Genomic DNA, 15324 nt, shown 5'->3' on the forward strand with positions numbered 1-15324 from the left:
ATGCACCTTTACTGTTCTTTTAAACAGCTTTCCTTCCTAATGCTCTACTCTGTCCCCAAAGTTTCACTTCACTCTGTCTCTGTGGGAATTGCTGCACCCTGTAACTCCATAATGTTTGCTCTCTCTGTTCTAGCCTTCTCTCTCTCTCTCTCTCCCTCTCTAAAGTATTTTGTAATTCTCGAACAATACTGTAGCAATAGACTGTATGGAATTACTGATGTTCTAGATAAACCAGATCAAAACACTATATTGGCCTCTTTTCTTCTCTCTCTTTATTGTATAAAAATATTGTATTGGGGCTGAGAAACAAAATAACCTCTTTGCTTAATCACTTCAGTACCCAATGCACATGCATTGTTTTAGACAAGTTCACCTTGTGATGAGATTCCCATTTACAGTTTTGCAAAGGTCAGCAAGTTGGCTCCAACAAGAAGCAAAAAGATACAGTTGGTAATGAAATGCTACCTGACAGAGATTTACATAGGTTTAGCTGTACAGACACCAGAGCAGGTGTCCAGAGTGGCTGGAGGCTGGCCTTAGAGTCAGATCAGCTAGGGGATGGTGACTTTTATACTCTACTAAGACTCCTGGTTGGCGTCTTACTGTGAATGCAGGGTGCATAGTTGGCTGCCTGGATAGGAAGCACATATCACCTATAGTATTAGCATCAATTTGTTTCTACACACTCTCTCCCTTGAACAGGATGATAGTGGAACATCAGGCATTAGTGCAGATTTTAGATATGAGATTGATGATGCTCCCCTGTATGCACAATAGTTTATAACTTTATTTGAGCTCAGGAAAGATTTTTTTTCCTACACAGCATATTGACCGTGGTATATAGAGTCAGTGTTTAAGGCTGGCAGTAAAAGTTCTGTCTCCATAGGTAGGTGTTGCTGTTATCTTTCCCTGGAATGCTGTAGCAACTGCCATAGGGTAGCTGATGACCTCCTCAATATTGTTTGTGTGGTTTTCTACCTCCTTCACTGCAACTTTTTTTGAAGCGTCTTGTGGTATGTTTAGATGGGCCTAATCTCTATCCCAAAATTTGGGTACCATTTTGGAAGCTGGTGGAGCTAAGGCATGACAGAGAAAGGAGGAGAATAATTGTTGTGGGAACGGACTTCTGTCAGATATGGTTTTATCTCTCGGAGAGAGAATTTGGCTACATATTTGCAACCCCTCGTTTGATGGGAAAAGAGGTTGGGGACTGTTCTGTAGGCTTCAGGGCATTTGTGGATAATAGAGCATAACATCAGGCATTACAGATTATGGATAACATTAAGTCTGAGTGAAAATCAATACAGTTGCTGCCTGAGGCCTTTAAATCTCAAATATCTCTTGTGTGTGTTTATTGAAACCACCATGCACAGCAGTGACAATGAGCCATGCTCCCCAAACTTTCATCAGGTCCTATACTACAACCTGACCTAACCTGAAACTTCTGATTAATAACTTCTGATTAGTAACATAACTTGAACCTGCTGCTGCCTGGACATGTCCTTCTTCTTAGGCCTTGTCTACACTAAAGGGGAAATTCGATCTAAGCTACACAATTTGAATTACGTAAATAGCATACCTCAAATCGACGTAGCTTAGATCTACTTACTGTGGGGTCTATACTACGTGATGTCAATGAGAGACGCTCTCCTGTCAACTCCCCCTACTATTCTCGATCCAGTGGAGTACAGGAGTTGACGGGAGAGTGATCTGCGGTCGATTTAGCGGGTCTTCACTAGACCCGCTAAATTGACCGCCGATGCATCAGTCGCTTGTCAATCCTCCGGTAAGTGTAGACAAGTCTTTAGTGTCAAATTAGAATTATCACGGGTAAATAGGTGCATCTTGTCATGCGTCTCTCAAAACAGCACCAGAAGAGTAGTGAGTTTTCTTATTGCTCTCACTAACAGTGGGAAATCTTGTTTTATGATTTCAGAGAATGATGAGGAGCAGGAAGCTCTGCCATCCTTGGACAAGCCTGGCTGGTATTCCCAAGGTAATGCTACCCATCTTTATGAACTGCTGAAGAAGATGACGGGCAAGCCAGAACCTAAGGTATTCAGCAAGAGAGGGAAAAGTTATCTTAGTAGATCCACTTACCACCATTGATCTATTTATCACAACATGAGCGTGAATTAGAACCTTATTATTGAATGTAGTGCTGAGCAGTACCTTTGAATTTCCATGGAGATTACTTGCAGTACTTTGTGCTCCGCCTAGTAGTAAATGTTTGAAGAAAATGCCCAGTAGATATTAAAAATGGATCCTATTAGTTAATTTAGACCATAACTCTCCTCGTGCTGTTGTTATCTGCATGATTATTTGTTTATTTACAGTTCCTTCCTGGAGAGCAGGCAGTGTAAAAGACAGATATGCACTGGGGAATCCGGTATTGGGGATAAAATAGTTGTTCTTGTATTTATTAATACAGAACAGGAAGGGAGAAGTTGACTAGTTACATTCCGTTTCTAGGAATTATAGATATTTACTGCCTTTCTCAAAAAGGAAAAATAATTGTGGTACAGAATGTATATCTGGTTATGCATGCGTGTGTATATATCTACTCTGTGTGTAATAAAATCTGTGTAATCTTTTCCTGTAGAGAAACCTGATGAACAAGGTAGTGTAAATAAAAACTTGGACCATTGTGTCACCCCATTCAGTGGGTGAAATCCTGATCCCTTTGAAGTCAATGGGAGTTTTGCCATTGACTTCAGTAGGGCCAATATTTACCCAATATATAGGCTATACACGTAAGTACAACATGACAGAAAGTTCTGTTTAGAAATAAAGAGAGATGATAAGAGTTTTCCTTTGTTTCAAATATTTCCCAAATTTATTACATTTTTTAAAATTCTGTTTTACCTGTTTGTCAATTTTACTTCACTGCTGTCTAATATGCTAGTTTTATCAACCAAAATGCCCTAGCAGTGTTGTCCTATGTGCCACTCATATTGCAGTGTTCTTTTGTAATGTCAGTGGAAGCCAGGGCATGGAAGGTATTCAGAGGCAAACCAAAATGGAGTGAAAGGCCAGCAGTGAGGAGGCTTTTTAATAAAAAGAAACCATGATTTTAATAAAACATCCATTTGTTGTGTCCAGATAAACCTAGAGGAATTTTTATTTGGTTGTTTCTGAAGCTCTCTTTCTCTATCTCTGAAACACACTTGTTTGTCTTTTCCTCACACACATAACACTTTTAATTTGCGGTTTCACTTTTAGGTTGTTTATTTTGGTGACAGCATGCATTCAGATATTTTCCCAGCCCATCACTATAGCAACTGGGAGACGGTCTTCATCTTAGAGGAGCTTAGAGGGGATGAAGTTATGATGCTTGTGGAGACTGAGCCTGAGCCCTTGGAGAAGAAAGGAAAATATGAGGTAAGGGTTCCTTGCAGCTGTTTCCTTGAACTAAAAAAAAAAAGATAAGGTTAGAAATAACTGTAGGGCCACCTGCACTAAGTAGAATCAGAAGAAACCTACTAGTTATGCAAGTCTTTTGGCAGTGCCTACATTTTTCATACCCATTCATGGCTGAATCAAAATTATGCCATCATGTGACAACTTGACATCATAAGGGCTCTATTTACAGCAAGGCAGCACTAGTGCCCTATGGGCTGCCATTTCCTGATACTAAGCTAGCTAAACCTTGGTTCAAGAAACCTGGGCTTTAGATTTTCATTCACATGAACCTTCCCTGCTCCCATGAGCCAAATCTCTAAACCTGCTTACCTTCCGCTCCTGCAGTGGAAGCCAGTCATCTGAAATGAATTCAGGTGTATTCCATTGTGTATGCTCACAGACGTTGATGTCTCCTATTCACAAAGGGAAGCTTCTCTGAGGTAGGTCAGCTACAGCCCCTTTGACAATCACCTTAAATAAATAATTAAAAAAACACTTTAAGTTAAAGGTAGCTGGGAAGAAGGGCCATTGATCTATGCCAGCACTGCTGTCAGCCCAAAACTCATCCAAAGAGTTGCGGGGAGGATTGGGCTGTGGCCCCTTTCTTCTTTCCGTTGATCAGCAGAACTGCCAGGGAAGAAAGAAAAGAGCATACCGAACCTATGTAAAGGGTGGCAGAGCTGCACCTGCAGCATACATCCCCATGGAACTGCAGGAGTCTGCTGCAGCAAGGCTCCTCTGTCTATCTACCCTTCCTGAACACAGGCACAACCTAGCCCTACACTGTAACTGGGAGTTTGCCTCCTAGCCTGGGTAGACAGACATACCCTAGCTCTGCTCGAACTAGCACACTAAAAACAGCAGAGTGGATGTTGCAGCCACACAGATGGCAGCACAGATTAGCCTCTTGAATTCAAGCCCTCCCAACCCCCTGCGTCTTTATTTATTTATTTTGCCACTGCCTGTACCACAATGTCCACACGCTATTTTTAGTGCTCTAACTCCAACAGAGCTAGCTTGTATCTATGTCCAGAATGGGAGGCACCCTTCCAGCTGCAGTGTAGACATGTCGTACCGTTCTAATATTCTCTTATGTCTTCCTTAGAAATTGGTGTGGTTAGAACTGTTTAGCGTCTCATGTTATAACCTCTAGCGAATGGGAAGACAGTGCTTCTCTGTCTTGAGCTCAGATATTTGGAATTAGAACTGTCAGAAAATGGGGAATTAATTTCACAAAAAATAGTGAAATTTTAAAATTGTTTCCATTTCAGAGTTCAAAAATGAAACACCTTCTCATTTGTGGGGGGATATTTTCATCTAAATAGTTTTTTATATGATTTGTTTACCTGCCTGAAACCCAGTTTTCACTAAACAAAACATTTCAAGAACAATTCCAATTTTTTAATAAATTTCACAGAAAACAAAAAAAATAAAAAAATATTGATAATATCAGTGGTTTTTCATAATCAGTTTCCTTTTTGAAAAAGGCCATTTTAAATTAAAAATCTTTTTTTGCAAAAAAATTCAACCTGTTCAGTTTTGAATGTTTCTTCCTTTGATGTGTTCCTAAATACATCAGTGATACCCATCTGACTGAGGATAAATAATGTTTTGTTACTTTTTGAAACTGTTTATTTTGTAGAGAGAAGTATTTCTTGCTATTAAAAATATAATTTGAGATGGGAATTTATACCAGTTCAGATAGCTTTTTGTTTTTAATCTGGCCATGTTGCATATTCAAACACCCATCCACCCCCATTTTTGTTACATTTTGGAGGGAGAACTGGGGGAGGGGGGAAGGGAAGGGGGTAATGTGAAAAGTAGATATTGAAATATGAGTTTGAGTGAAATGGAGTAAAAATAAGGATTACTTCTCCACCTGCCCCCCTTTTATTATAAATATCAAATATATTCCTCTGAACTACACTGTTTTCTAAACTAAGATCAAAGAAGGGCATCAAAGTCAGTGAATAAATAAAACAAGTCATTAAAGTTCAGGTTCTTTCCTGTGCCACAGAGGGGCAGGAAAGAAGGCAAACACAACCTTAAATCTTCTAGCAAGAGGGATGCATTACTTAGTAAAAAGAGGAAAAAGAAAAAAGTAATAGATCTTTGTATAGGTTGGTAGGAAAATATGGATTAAATTTATATTAATAAAGTTTTACAATATCTACAAGCTGTAATGCACAAATTCCATCTGTCACGTAAGTGGAAACTGTGATTACACTAGTTTTTCAAACTAATATTTCCAGCTTTTTTTTAAAAAAAATTCACCATAACTGAGACAGTAACTGCTGTAAATGGAAATTACTAGTGATTCAACCAACTCTTCTCAAGTATGTTAAATATGTAGTTGTGATGAATCAGAGATTGTACATTTACTTCATTAAAACAAAAAGCCAACACTTATTCACAGTTTCTCTTCCTGTAAGTTTCTAGGAACCACAGCATAGCAAAAATTCTTAGTATGCAGATTTCCTAGCATTGTCTGATTACTGGCTCTTATTTAGTTGCACTGGATAAAAGGCATCTGACCTAATATCTGGTTTGTTTTTCAGAAGAAGCACTTTCTGGGTAGTTGCAATTATCAAGTAGGAAATTCAGACTTTTAGATAAGAATTTTATGTTTTGCTAAAGGCGTAGTATCTGTGATAATAAAATGCAGAGTCTCAGTCAAATGCCATCTCTCCCACACCGAATCTATGTTCAACTTATATCCACTGCTGGTGACAGCAAGTAAGTAAAGGCAAAATGAATTGTGTTGATTAAAGGAATCTGAACTGAGGGGGTCCATGGAAGGTCAGTGGTATTATTGTATTGCCATACTGTTCACGGGGGTCTGAACAACAGATCACATCCATATCTCTGCAATTGACTGCACAGCACTAACTTAACAGGACTAGTTCAAAATGATTCCCCTCAGACTCCTACAAAGGTTTGTTTTTTTGTTTTGTTTTTTTTAAATTGTCCTAATCAACCTCTTCTGTTAACCTTCAGGTGAAATGGGGAGAAAAGCTGATTCAAAGCTTTTTGTGTTCAAATACATTGTGTCTTATAATTAATAATAATTAATAATAGTTTCGGAGTAGTACCCACAGTGTGCTACATGTTATATAAACACATAACGGAAGGTGCATACCCTGTGGCTAAGAGCTAATAATCTTTACAAAATAAAAATGAACTTACCTCCAATTTAAATAAAGTTGGTGACTTTCCCTAATGTTTAGGTGTTTACATGAAGTGTGTATAGTTGAGGGACAATGCTTTTTCTAAATCCGAGGTTTTGATCTAAGACTGTCACAGCTTCTTAAAGGGATGAGGAAGTTAATGCAAGGAATTTACAAAGCCACTTCCTTAGGGAATGAGAACAAAAACTTATTCCCTGGCCTCTTTTTTTCTGCTCTCAAATTACTAATGTGTTTTTGGACCAAAGTAGTTTACAGAAAATGCCTGTTGTCTTCAGTGTCTTTTTTGCAACTGATCAGCGCCTTGCAGGATCAGGATTCATGTGATTAAGGAAATTATTATTTTAATGTTACATCTTCTTTTCATCTTGATTCACTCCCCTTATATTCTTTTTAGAAACTTTGTAAATGATGCTTTATTTATTTCCCATTCTTTCTTCTTTCTGTCTTCTCCTTTTCTGACCCATCATACTCTGGTAGAAAAGGCTGGCTCCTACTGAAATCCTAGGGAAAACACCAGCTGCAAGTATGTCCTTCACAAAGAAAATATAAATTTAATGAGTGTTCTTTTGTTTCCAGTTATATATAATGTTTCATCATTAAAAGAGTGAGAAAATTAAACAAAAAATACCCGTCACTCACAACCTCAGAAGCTAATAACTTCCATTTTCATTAGTTATTTTTGTCTTTATGCTCATAACTAAATTCGTCACGCAAATCAGCTGTGAAGTTATGGTAATAGTTGTAGTTTTTTACAAGTATGTGTCATAACAAAATGAGCAGTTCAGCAATTAACTATAGGCATTCTTCATACAGCTCCTCAGTCAGTTACAGCATATGGCAAATAACTAGTGTGTAAAATTGAATGTCCCTAAGTTTGGGAGGTTGGTTGGTTGGTTTGAGACTTTTTTCCTCCTTCTCCATTTTAAAGGTGTGGCAGACTCCCATCTGTGAAAACTCTAAAGACAATTAGAATCTGTCCTAGAATTTTGAAAGAAATGAATTCACAGCAGTTCCTCTGTGTGTCAAAACTCTGACTATAGGAAGACGTAGTGAAATTTAGGCAATTACAGACAGATATTGTGGACCCTGGCAGTGAGCAGGACCCTGGAAACACTCATTTTACAGAGAGGTTGTCTAATAGTTAGTTGGGGTTGCAAGTCAGGTCCCATGAGTTTTATTCCCAACACTCCCTCTGAGTGACCTTGGAAAAATCACTTAACCTTTCTGTGCCTGTTTACCCATCTTTAAAATGAGTATAATAATATTTACAGTAACCACCTGGGTGGGATGTTGTGAGGCTTAATGAATTTGTGTCTGTGAAGCAATATGATGTCCTTGGGTGAAAGGAATTATTATATTAGTGCATAGCTAATGAATTATTGAACTGAATGGGAATTTTGTTTTAGTTATAGTGGTCACTAGTCAAACACCTGACATTTACACAATATTATGGGCTTTATCCTGTCATCTTTGGTGTTTTCTAGGCTCACATCCCACTGCTGATCTCAATGGTCTGGCCTGCAGGATCAGCCTGAGAGAGACCAAGAGCAGGCCTACCTGTTTCAGGCAAGGCCTTGGGCCTGCCTCCTGTTCTCTCATCCCTACCCTCAGTAAGAACACATCCACGTGTCTTTAGTGAGCCCTAAACTTGGTACTAAGCGTCTGGAGTATCAAGCCTTTTAAAGGTACTGTAAGGTTTAATCAAGGATTGTAATGTTCTACTGATGTCTTTAGACTTACACAGTATGGACCTGATCCTGCAACACTTAGCCCCTTCAGCTGGTGTAAATTGTCAGAACTCCATTGAAGTCAATGGAGCTCTGACACTTTACACCAGCTGAGAATCTGGCTCTTTGCACTGTACTTTGAGGGCAATGGGACTATTCACAATAGTAACCACTATGCTCAGTAGCAAGTGTTAATGGGACCAGGCCCTATGATGGGTAAAAGACAATGGTGTGGCATAAACATGGATTCTATATTTGTTAACCAAAAAATTGACACAGCTGGGAAATAATGCTACTAAAAGATGTAATCACGGTGTGTAAACAAGACACCTATAGATTTTGCTTTTCAAAACGTTTGATTTTCAGTTTGATTTTTTCTATCATCCCCATTCTCCTTTTTGAGTGTTTATGTTTTCTTTAACTCTTCACTATACTGACCAAAAAACCCTACAACTCTGCTCCCTTACTTTTTTATTTGCTAATCTACCAATTACAGATTGATAAATTAATGTTTCATTCAGGTTTTAGGGCTGGTTCCCATTCAGGTCTTTCATGTCACTCAGACTTTTGGCCATGTTCATCATGGGCTAACGACATCTTACTAAATGTAGGGCCAGAATCTCATCTGCCATTTTTTCCTTTTGACTACTCAGTTGATGCAAAACAGCCATGACTAGTCAAATGAGAATCCCCCCCAGCAGTGAGGTGCTCTCAGCTGGAATACAGCAGGTAGAGTTTGCACCTACACCAACTGCTCTTAGCCCCCAGTACAGAGGGCATGTTTGGAGAGGAGGGGAGCAGGGCAGAGAACAGCAGCATTCCACCAGTTTTTGGCTAACATATGATTCCTTAGGGACCATACAGAGCTGATATAAGTTTGAGCAGACCCTGGGCTTCTTCAGCTCAAGGCTGGGGCTGGAGTAGCTGTGGCTTCAGAATCAGAGATCTGTAAACAACTTTCAGATTCCAAGCGGATCTTGCCATGGTAAGAATCTAATCCAAAGGCCTCTCCATTTACTCTTTTCATTTTAATATATAGATTGTAGAAAGAGCTCTACTTTGTAACTGCAGTTAATAAAGGCAAAAGTGATGGTAAGCATTCAGGAAGCTTTTCAGACGTTAGGGGAAAAGAAATGTCTCGAATAAGCAGTCAAGAGGGCCTGTGAGAATTATTGTAATCAGTGGTGGAATAGTATGGCACAGTATTTTGAGGAAGCCTCTGAAAGACATGACCAGAAATCTGTATTTGAGACTTTGAAGATCCTAGTTGGATATTCATTCTCATGGCTTCTGCCAGTTAAGGACAAAAATGGAAAATACTAATAGGATATTGATGCACAACTTGAGCATTGGCATGAGCATTTTTGTGAATTAATAAATAAATCCCCACCAATATGTAAACTACAAGCTAGTCCAAAAATGAACCCAAATGAAAACAGACTGGTAACATTAGAGGAAGTGATATTTCAAACAGTTACAGAATGATAAAGCTCCTGGTCTGGACAAAATTACCTCAAAACAGCTGCAGAGTGGAGGTCCAGATTTAGTTCACTGGTTTTATCAAGTTGCCTTAACAGCTTGGGAAACTGATCACTTTCCAGAAGGTTTGGAAAGAGGCTACATCATCCTTTTTTCAAAAAAGAGTGATCAGCTTCCTCAAACAATATAGGAATAATGCTGCTGTCAGTCCAAGGGAAAGGGTTTATAATCATACTACTGATGGGGGGGGAGGGATAGCTTGGTGGTTTGAGCATTGGCCTGCTAAACCCAGGGTTGTGAGTTCAATCCTTGAGGGGGCCATTTGGGATCTGGGGCAAAAATTGGGGATTGGTCCTGCTTTGAGCAGGGGGTTGGACTAGATGACCTCCTGAGGTCTCTTCCAACTCTATGATACTGAACTGACTGAAATACTGTCCCAACCCAAAAATGAGAGACGACTGCTGTGGTTTCCATACAAACCACGCTATATACGCTCTGTGAAATGTTATTGGCAAGCCAGACTGACAAAAGGAAGTTAACATGGCATTTATAGACTCAGGGCATCAACCAGTAGTGTGTATATTGCTGCGCCAGTCTGGGGTGCCTCAGGACTGAGTGTACCTAGTGGAGGAACTATATCACGCTTGCATTATAGACTTGTTTTCAGTAGAATCAGTGGTACGTCAGGGATGCATTCACTCACCAAACTTATTTCCTGTTCTAAGAGACTATGTGACCACAAAGTTGATTGAAGCTAAAGTACGAGGTGGAAAGTTAAAGATTCTTTAGAGGATATCAAGTATGCAGATAATATTGCCTTACTTGGAGAGATTACTGACCAACTACAGCTAAGGCTGGAAGAGCTGAGAAAATATTAGGTCCCTGCAGCTGTGCCTGCTGAGTCTCCATAACCTAACGAGTCAGCTAGGCTGCCTGACTGATGCCCTGTCTGATTGGCTGAGGAAGCCAGCAGGGTGGTTCTTAAGCCCAGCAGCAGCAGTAGATCGTTGGCTGCTCAATGCATATGTACATAGGCTCTCTGCCTCCCTGTGCTCTCCTCACTCCAAGCCTGCTCCTGCTTTGCTCCTTCAGTGCTCCAGCCCAGATCCTACTCTGCACCCAGCCTTGTTCCCATTCTCTCCCAGCCCTGCTCCTGCCTTCCCTGAGTCCAGGTAATCTGGCTGTGTCCCTCAGCTCTGATTCCTGGCTTAGACTCTGTCTCGACCCTTGGCTCTGGCATTCGAAGTCTGACTTATGTTCTGATCTTCAGTTCTGAACCCCAGCTCTGATTCTGCTTTGAGTTTGGGCTCTGGCCTTTGGACTCTGAGCACTAGGCCAGACTCCTGTTCCAGTCAATAGGCCTGATCACCTGCGGCCTGATTCCCTGACAGAATCCTTAGGACTTAAGATCAGTGGTGATAAAATAAAAGCTGTGGATGCCTCTTATAAAACAGAAATGAATGATCTGCTGTCGTGCATGTAGTTGGCAATAACATTGAATGGATGAATAGTTTTATCTATCTGGGTAATCAGATTACATCAGAAGGCTCTATAACTGAAGAAGTCACATGTCAGATCAGTCTTGCATCAATGACAGTTCAGCGTCTTCACAGGCATCTGTGTGGCTGGCAGGTTGTCTGCGTGATAACTAAGATACGAGTGTTCAATGCAGTATTGATGACAACCCTGTTATAAAGAGCAGAAAAATGGCCATAAAAAACAGCCAAGGAGAGGAAACTGAACAGTTTTCAGTTCAAAAGTTATGATTATTCTTAACATCCATTGGTTTGATTTTGTTACAAATGAGGAGATACTTAGATGATCCCAGAAAGTTGCAGTCTTGCACCAGTTGAGAACAAGTAGACAGCAATGGTAGGGTCATGGCCAACGTGCAGAAGAAGTTATGCTTTTACAGTATGTTTATGGAGGTGAGGTGGAAGGAAGTAGAGCACAAGGCTGACCATGAATGCAGTTGGAAATGCAATTTTGAGAGTTTTAAGACCCCTAAAACCTCCCATATTGACTCTTGCTGAAGGAAGAAGACTTGCAAGGGATGGTTCAAGATGGAAATCCTTTCTACGTGCCACCCTGGTTACACCATAGCCAAGTGAATCTGCTGCTTCTTCTTAGGATTTGAGGCAAACTGTTATCATCCATATGGCTTTGGAGGTCAGACACTGGTTCTTAGAGGCTGTGGGATTTTTGCTGCCCGAATTGACATAAACAACATCTAAATTCCTGTCAGTGGTTTACTAATACATTTAACAGCAAAAGTGAATGAGCAAATCTTTCTACTGCAGAAAAACATCTTATAGTGTTGATTTATCTGGGATAAATGAGGGGTGTGTATAAATTGCTCAAGTGGCAACTCTTCACTGTCAATCTTTCCTAAACACTTTTTTTTGGGAGGGTGGGGGGAGGAATAAATTGGTGAGTATTTTCCTGAAGAATCGTCTGTTTTACTGCATGAAGAATATATGATGGTAATGAGTGACAGGACTGCAAACTGTTAGCCAGGTTCTGAAGAGTACAGCCCATGGATATCAAGCAGAAATCTTTCCCTCTGCAGGGGGAGTGTGTGGAGCAAAAAAATTTCTACCCCATTCGTAGTCCCCCACCTTTCCCCACACACCCCCAAAAAAGACTGCTGGGAAGAACTATTCCTGGGCAGGGGGCCTAAGAACAAGGCATGCAGGCCAAATCTTTTTACGATTAATCCATTGGCTGGGCGTTGATCCAGTCCACAATAACCACACACGTTACTCATGATCGTGCTAAGACTGTCTATACGATGAGGCTGTGTGTGGGGCTGCAGCAGGCCAGAGTATGGGTGCATTCTAATGCTGGGTTTTGCCTCCAATTTTTTGAACCATATGTGGGGGTATTAATTACTAAAGGGTGTCCCAGATTCGCTTAGCAATTAAAAGTTCAAATGTGACTTAATCACAGCCCTGTCTCGTGCTCTGGAAGGCATTGTACTTTAGGATGGTACAATCCCTTCCAGAGTTTGGTGCCATATAAGGGGAGCAAACCCAGTGCCTACATTCTGTAAGGGTGTGCAGCTTACACTGCTTAGCATGGCTAGCTAGCTGCACTGCCAGGTGCTGGTGCTAGTGTGTGCTAGCAAGAAGCAGTCCTTATGTTCAGGAGAGTGCAGGGATTGCGATTGTGTCCCACCTGTGCAACAGACACAGCCATGTTGGAGGCTCTTGGGCCTTCCTCCCTTTTGCATTCATGTGGAAGCCTGACAAAATCTACTCGAGCTGGCTGACTTTTTATTTTTATTTTTTTTTAATCCTTTTGCCACAAAAAAATTTTTATCAGTTTTAATTAATTTTGTTTTTACCTCAGGATTTTTTGTTCATTCAAGATGTAGCTTTCAGATGTTCTTGTTGTTCTTACTGTAGGACTTACAGGGAATATCTGTAACTTTGCACACACAAAAAACAAAAAGTCTGGGATTGTCTCTGGAGAAAAAGCTGACATTTTTATTCTACTCATACTGGACCAGAGAGAAATTAAATGTGAAGAATGACTCCAATATTTAACCCACAACCTGTTGCTGAAGAGGCTTGTAATTAGGCATTGCAGACACCTGTCTCTTCTCTTATCCCATTGCTGCTCTGTGGTCTGGTTTGTTTGAAATGCATTGCTGCCATCACTCTAGTAAAGGATGTGCAGGTGTGTCTATCACAAAAAATACTTCCAGGTCTAGTATTAATGAAAATGTTTGTTGGCAGTCCCAAGTAAAAGACTGAAGCACAGAGACTTAACTACTTTCACCCCCTGTTGGTGGTCACTCTAGGTCAGACTTGCGAAGGCGCACTGGTGATGTGGAATCCTGTCTCTCTGTTGCTTTCTGCTTTCCTGTTCTACAGCTAGAGGATTTCTCTTTCCAGGATTGCCAATCTGGCACTCTTCACAAGCACAAATTATTTTTAAAGGCTTCATGGTTATTCGCTAATAGAAACTTTAGGCGGGTGCAATTTGAATCCATAGCCAAGGAATCTCTCTGTGGTTTCAGTAACATGTAAGATCAATAGCATTAACCTTTCCTTAACTGCAGGCTGAGTCTCTTCCTAGTCAGATATGGAACTCTGGTAATCAGGCATTTGGGAATGAAATTGGGAGCTTCTTAAGCATACTCACAGAGTAACCCTGGTATCTTTTTAAAGGGGTACAACTGAAGGACAAAGTTTGGGAATTCTCAAATTTGAGATCAAGGTTTGGTTTTACAATCAAGGAACCCTTTTCATTTGGAGATTACCGCAATGGGAATATAATAAAATATGAGGACAGAAAATCCCCTAATACATGGCATGAAGGCAGCTATTTTATTTAACAATTTTTGTTTTGTTTTGTTTGTTCTTAGTTCTGTTAAGAAGTTTGGGCTCTAACCCCTAAACCTCATTCTCTCCCTGTAGAGCAGTAGGAGACATTCAAGATCAAGAGAGCTTCAAGATGGAGCAGTTGTCTCATTTGAAGAATGTCAGTGCATTTCCTCAGATTACAATTTAAATTGCTGAGTGAATCTGGCGTAAAGATCCACAGAGACAGGAGTCTGAACTTATCCCCCTGCCAATAAGTAGGCCCTGACCTGTATACAAAGGCTTGTGTGTGCTTTTTTGAATAATCAGCTGGATAATTGGTATGGCCCTCATGTGCTTTTTGCAGCTCTCCTCCAACTGGAAAGTGAATTTTCATTTGATAGATAATCTAAATTGCCCTTAAAGATTTTCTTGGAAAGGTATTATTTGTGTACAAAGCAAACCAAAATAGCTGTCTTAATGAGTAAACAAAAGAAGAGCTCAGCTCCTGGGTGACATTCTGTACTTGAAAACTAAAGTTGTTAGCTATCTCAGTCTGTTCTCAGCACTGGAGAGAAACAAATATCTGGATCTGAACATGCCAATCAAACTCATTTTTTTCCTGCAAAATAGATGCTCTTAGAGAAAGTAGCACCAAGAAGTGCTAAAAAATTATCATGGTTTGCTGAGTCAGTTCAAGCTGTTGAATCAATAGATTTGTATTGGTCAAAGATTGTAGACACCCTCAGCTGGCCTGTGCCAGCTGACTCAGGCTCGTTCTGGCTCAGGCTGGAGCCCAGGCTCTAGGACCTTGCAAAGTGGGTCCCAGAGCTCAGGCTGTAGCCTGAGCTCAAATGTCTACACTGCTGTTAAACAGCCCCTCAGGTTGAGCCTTAAATACCTGTGTCAACTGGCACAGGCCAGCTGTGGGTGTCTAATCACAGTGTAGATATATCCTGAGTCTGTCTTCTGTTGTGGTTTCAGTGTGTATTGTCAAATTTCTTCTTTCTCATGGTTAGTTGCAATGGGAGATTAACAGGGGACGTGACATAAATGTATCTGACATGACTCCTATTGTGGTCAACAGTTATTCCAACATGTTCTGAAGATTGTAAGAAAGCAGTTGAGTGGAAAACAAGGTGCAAAAGTTCACAAATCTGGAGGCTTATGGAGGGTTGTCTGCTGTTCTCTGCTATGATGGTCTGAAATTATACTTTGTGC

At 40.4% G+C, this 15324-nt stretch overlaps 1 protein-coding gene across 2 annotated transcripts in view; it reads left to right on the forward strand.

Annotated features, from left to right (window-relative positions):
* The window catches only part of NT5DC1 (5'-nucleotidase domain containing 1), a 237481-nt gene that overhangs the window by 194370 nt on the left and 27787 nt on the right, over positions 1–15324 (forward strand). The window contains exons 9-11 of one of the 2 annotated variants that reach the window (XR_012158025.2): positions 1937–2055; positions 3223–3381; positions 8075–8275. Coding sequence is in view for 1 of the 2 variants with exons in the window: in XM_073337114.2 (XP_073193215.1) it covers positions 1937–2055; positions 3223–3381 (278 nt within the window). In the remaining variant the exon portion in view is untranslated. The remainder of the gene's footprint in view (positions 1–1936; positions 2056–3222; positions 3382–8074; positions 8276–15324) is intronic. The other variant, XM_073337114.2, reaches the window with a different exon arrangement.

The sequence above is a fragment of the Lepidochelys kempii genome, chromosome 3 (genome assembly GCF_965140285.1).
Source record: "Lepidochelys kempii isolate rLepKem1 chromosome 3, rLepKem1.hap1, whole genome shotgun sequence".
Taxonomy (NCBI): Eukaryota; Metazoa; Chordata; order Testudines; family Cheloniidae; genus Lepidochelys; species Lepidochelys kempii.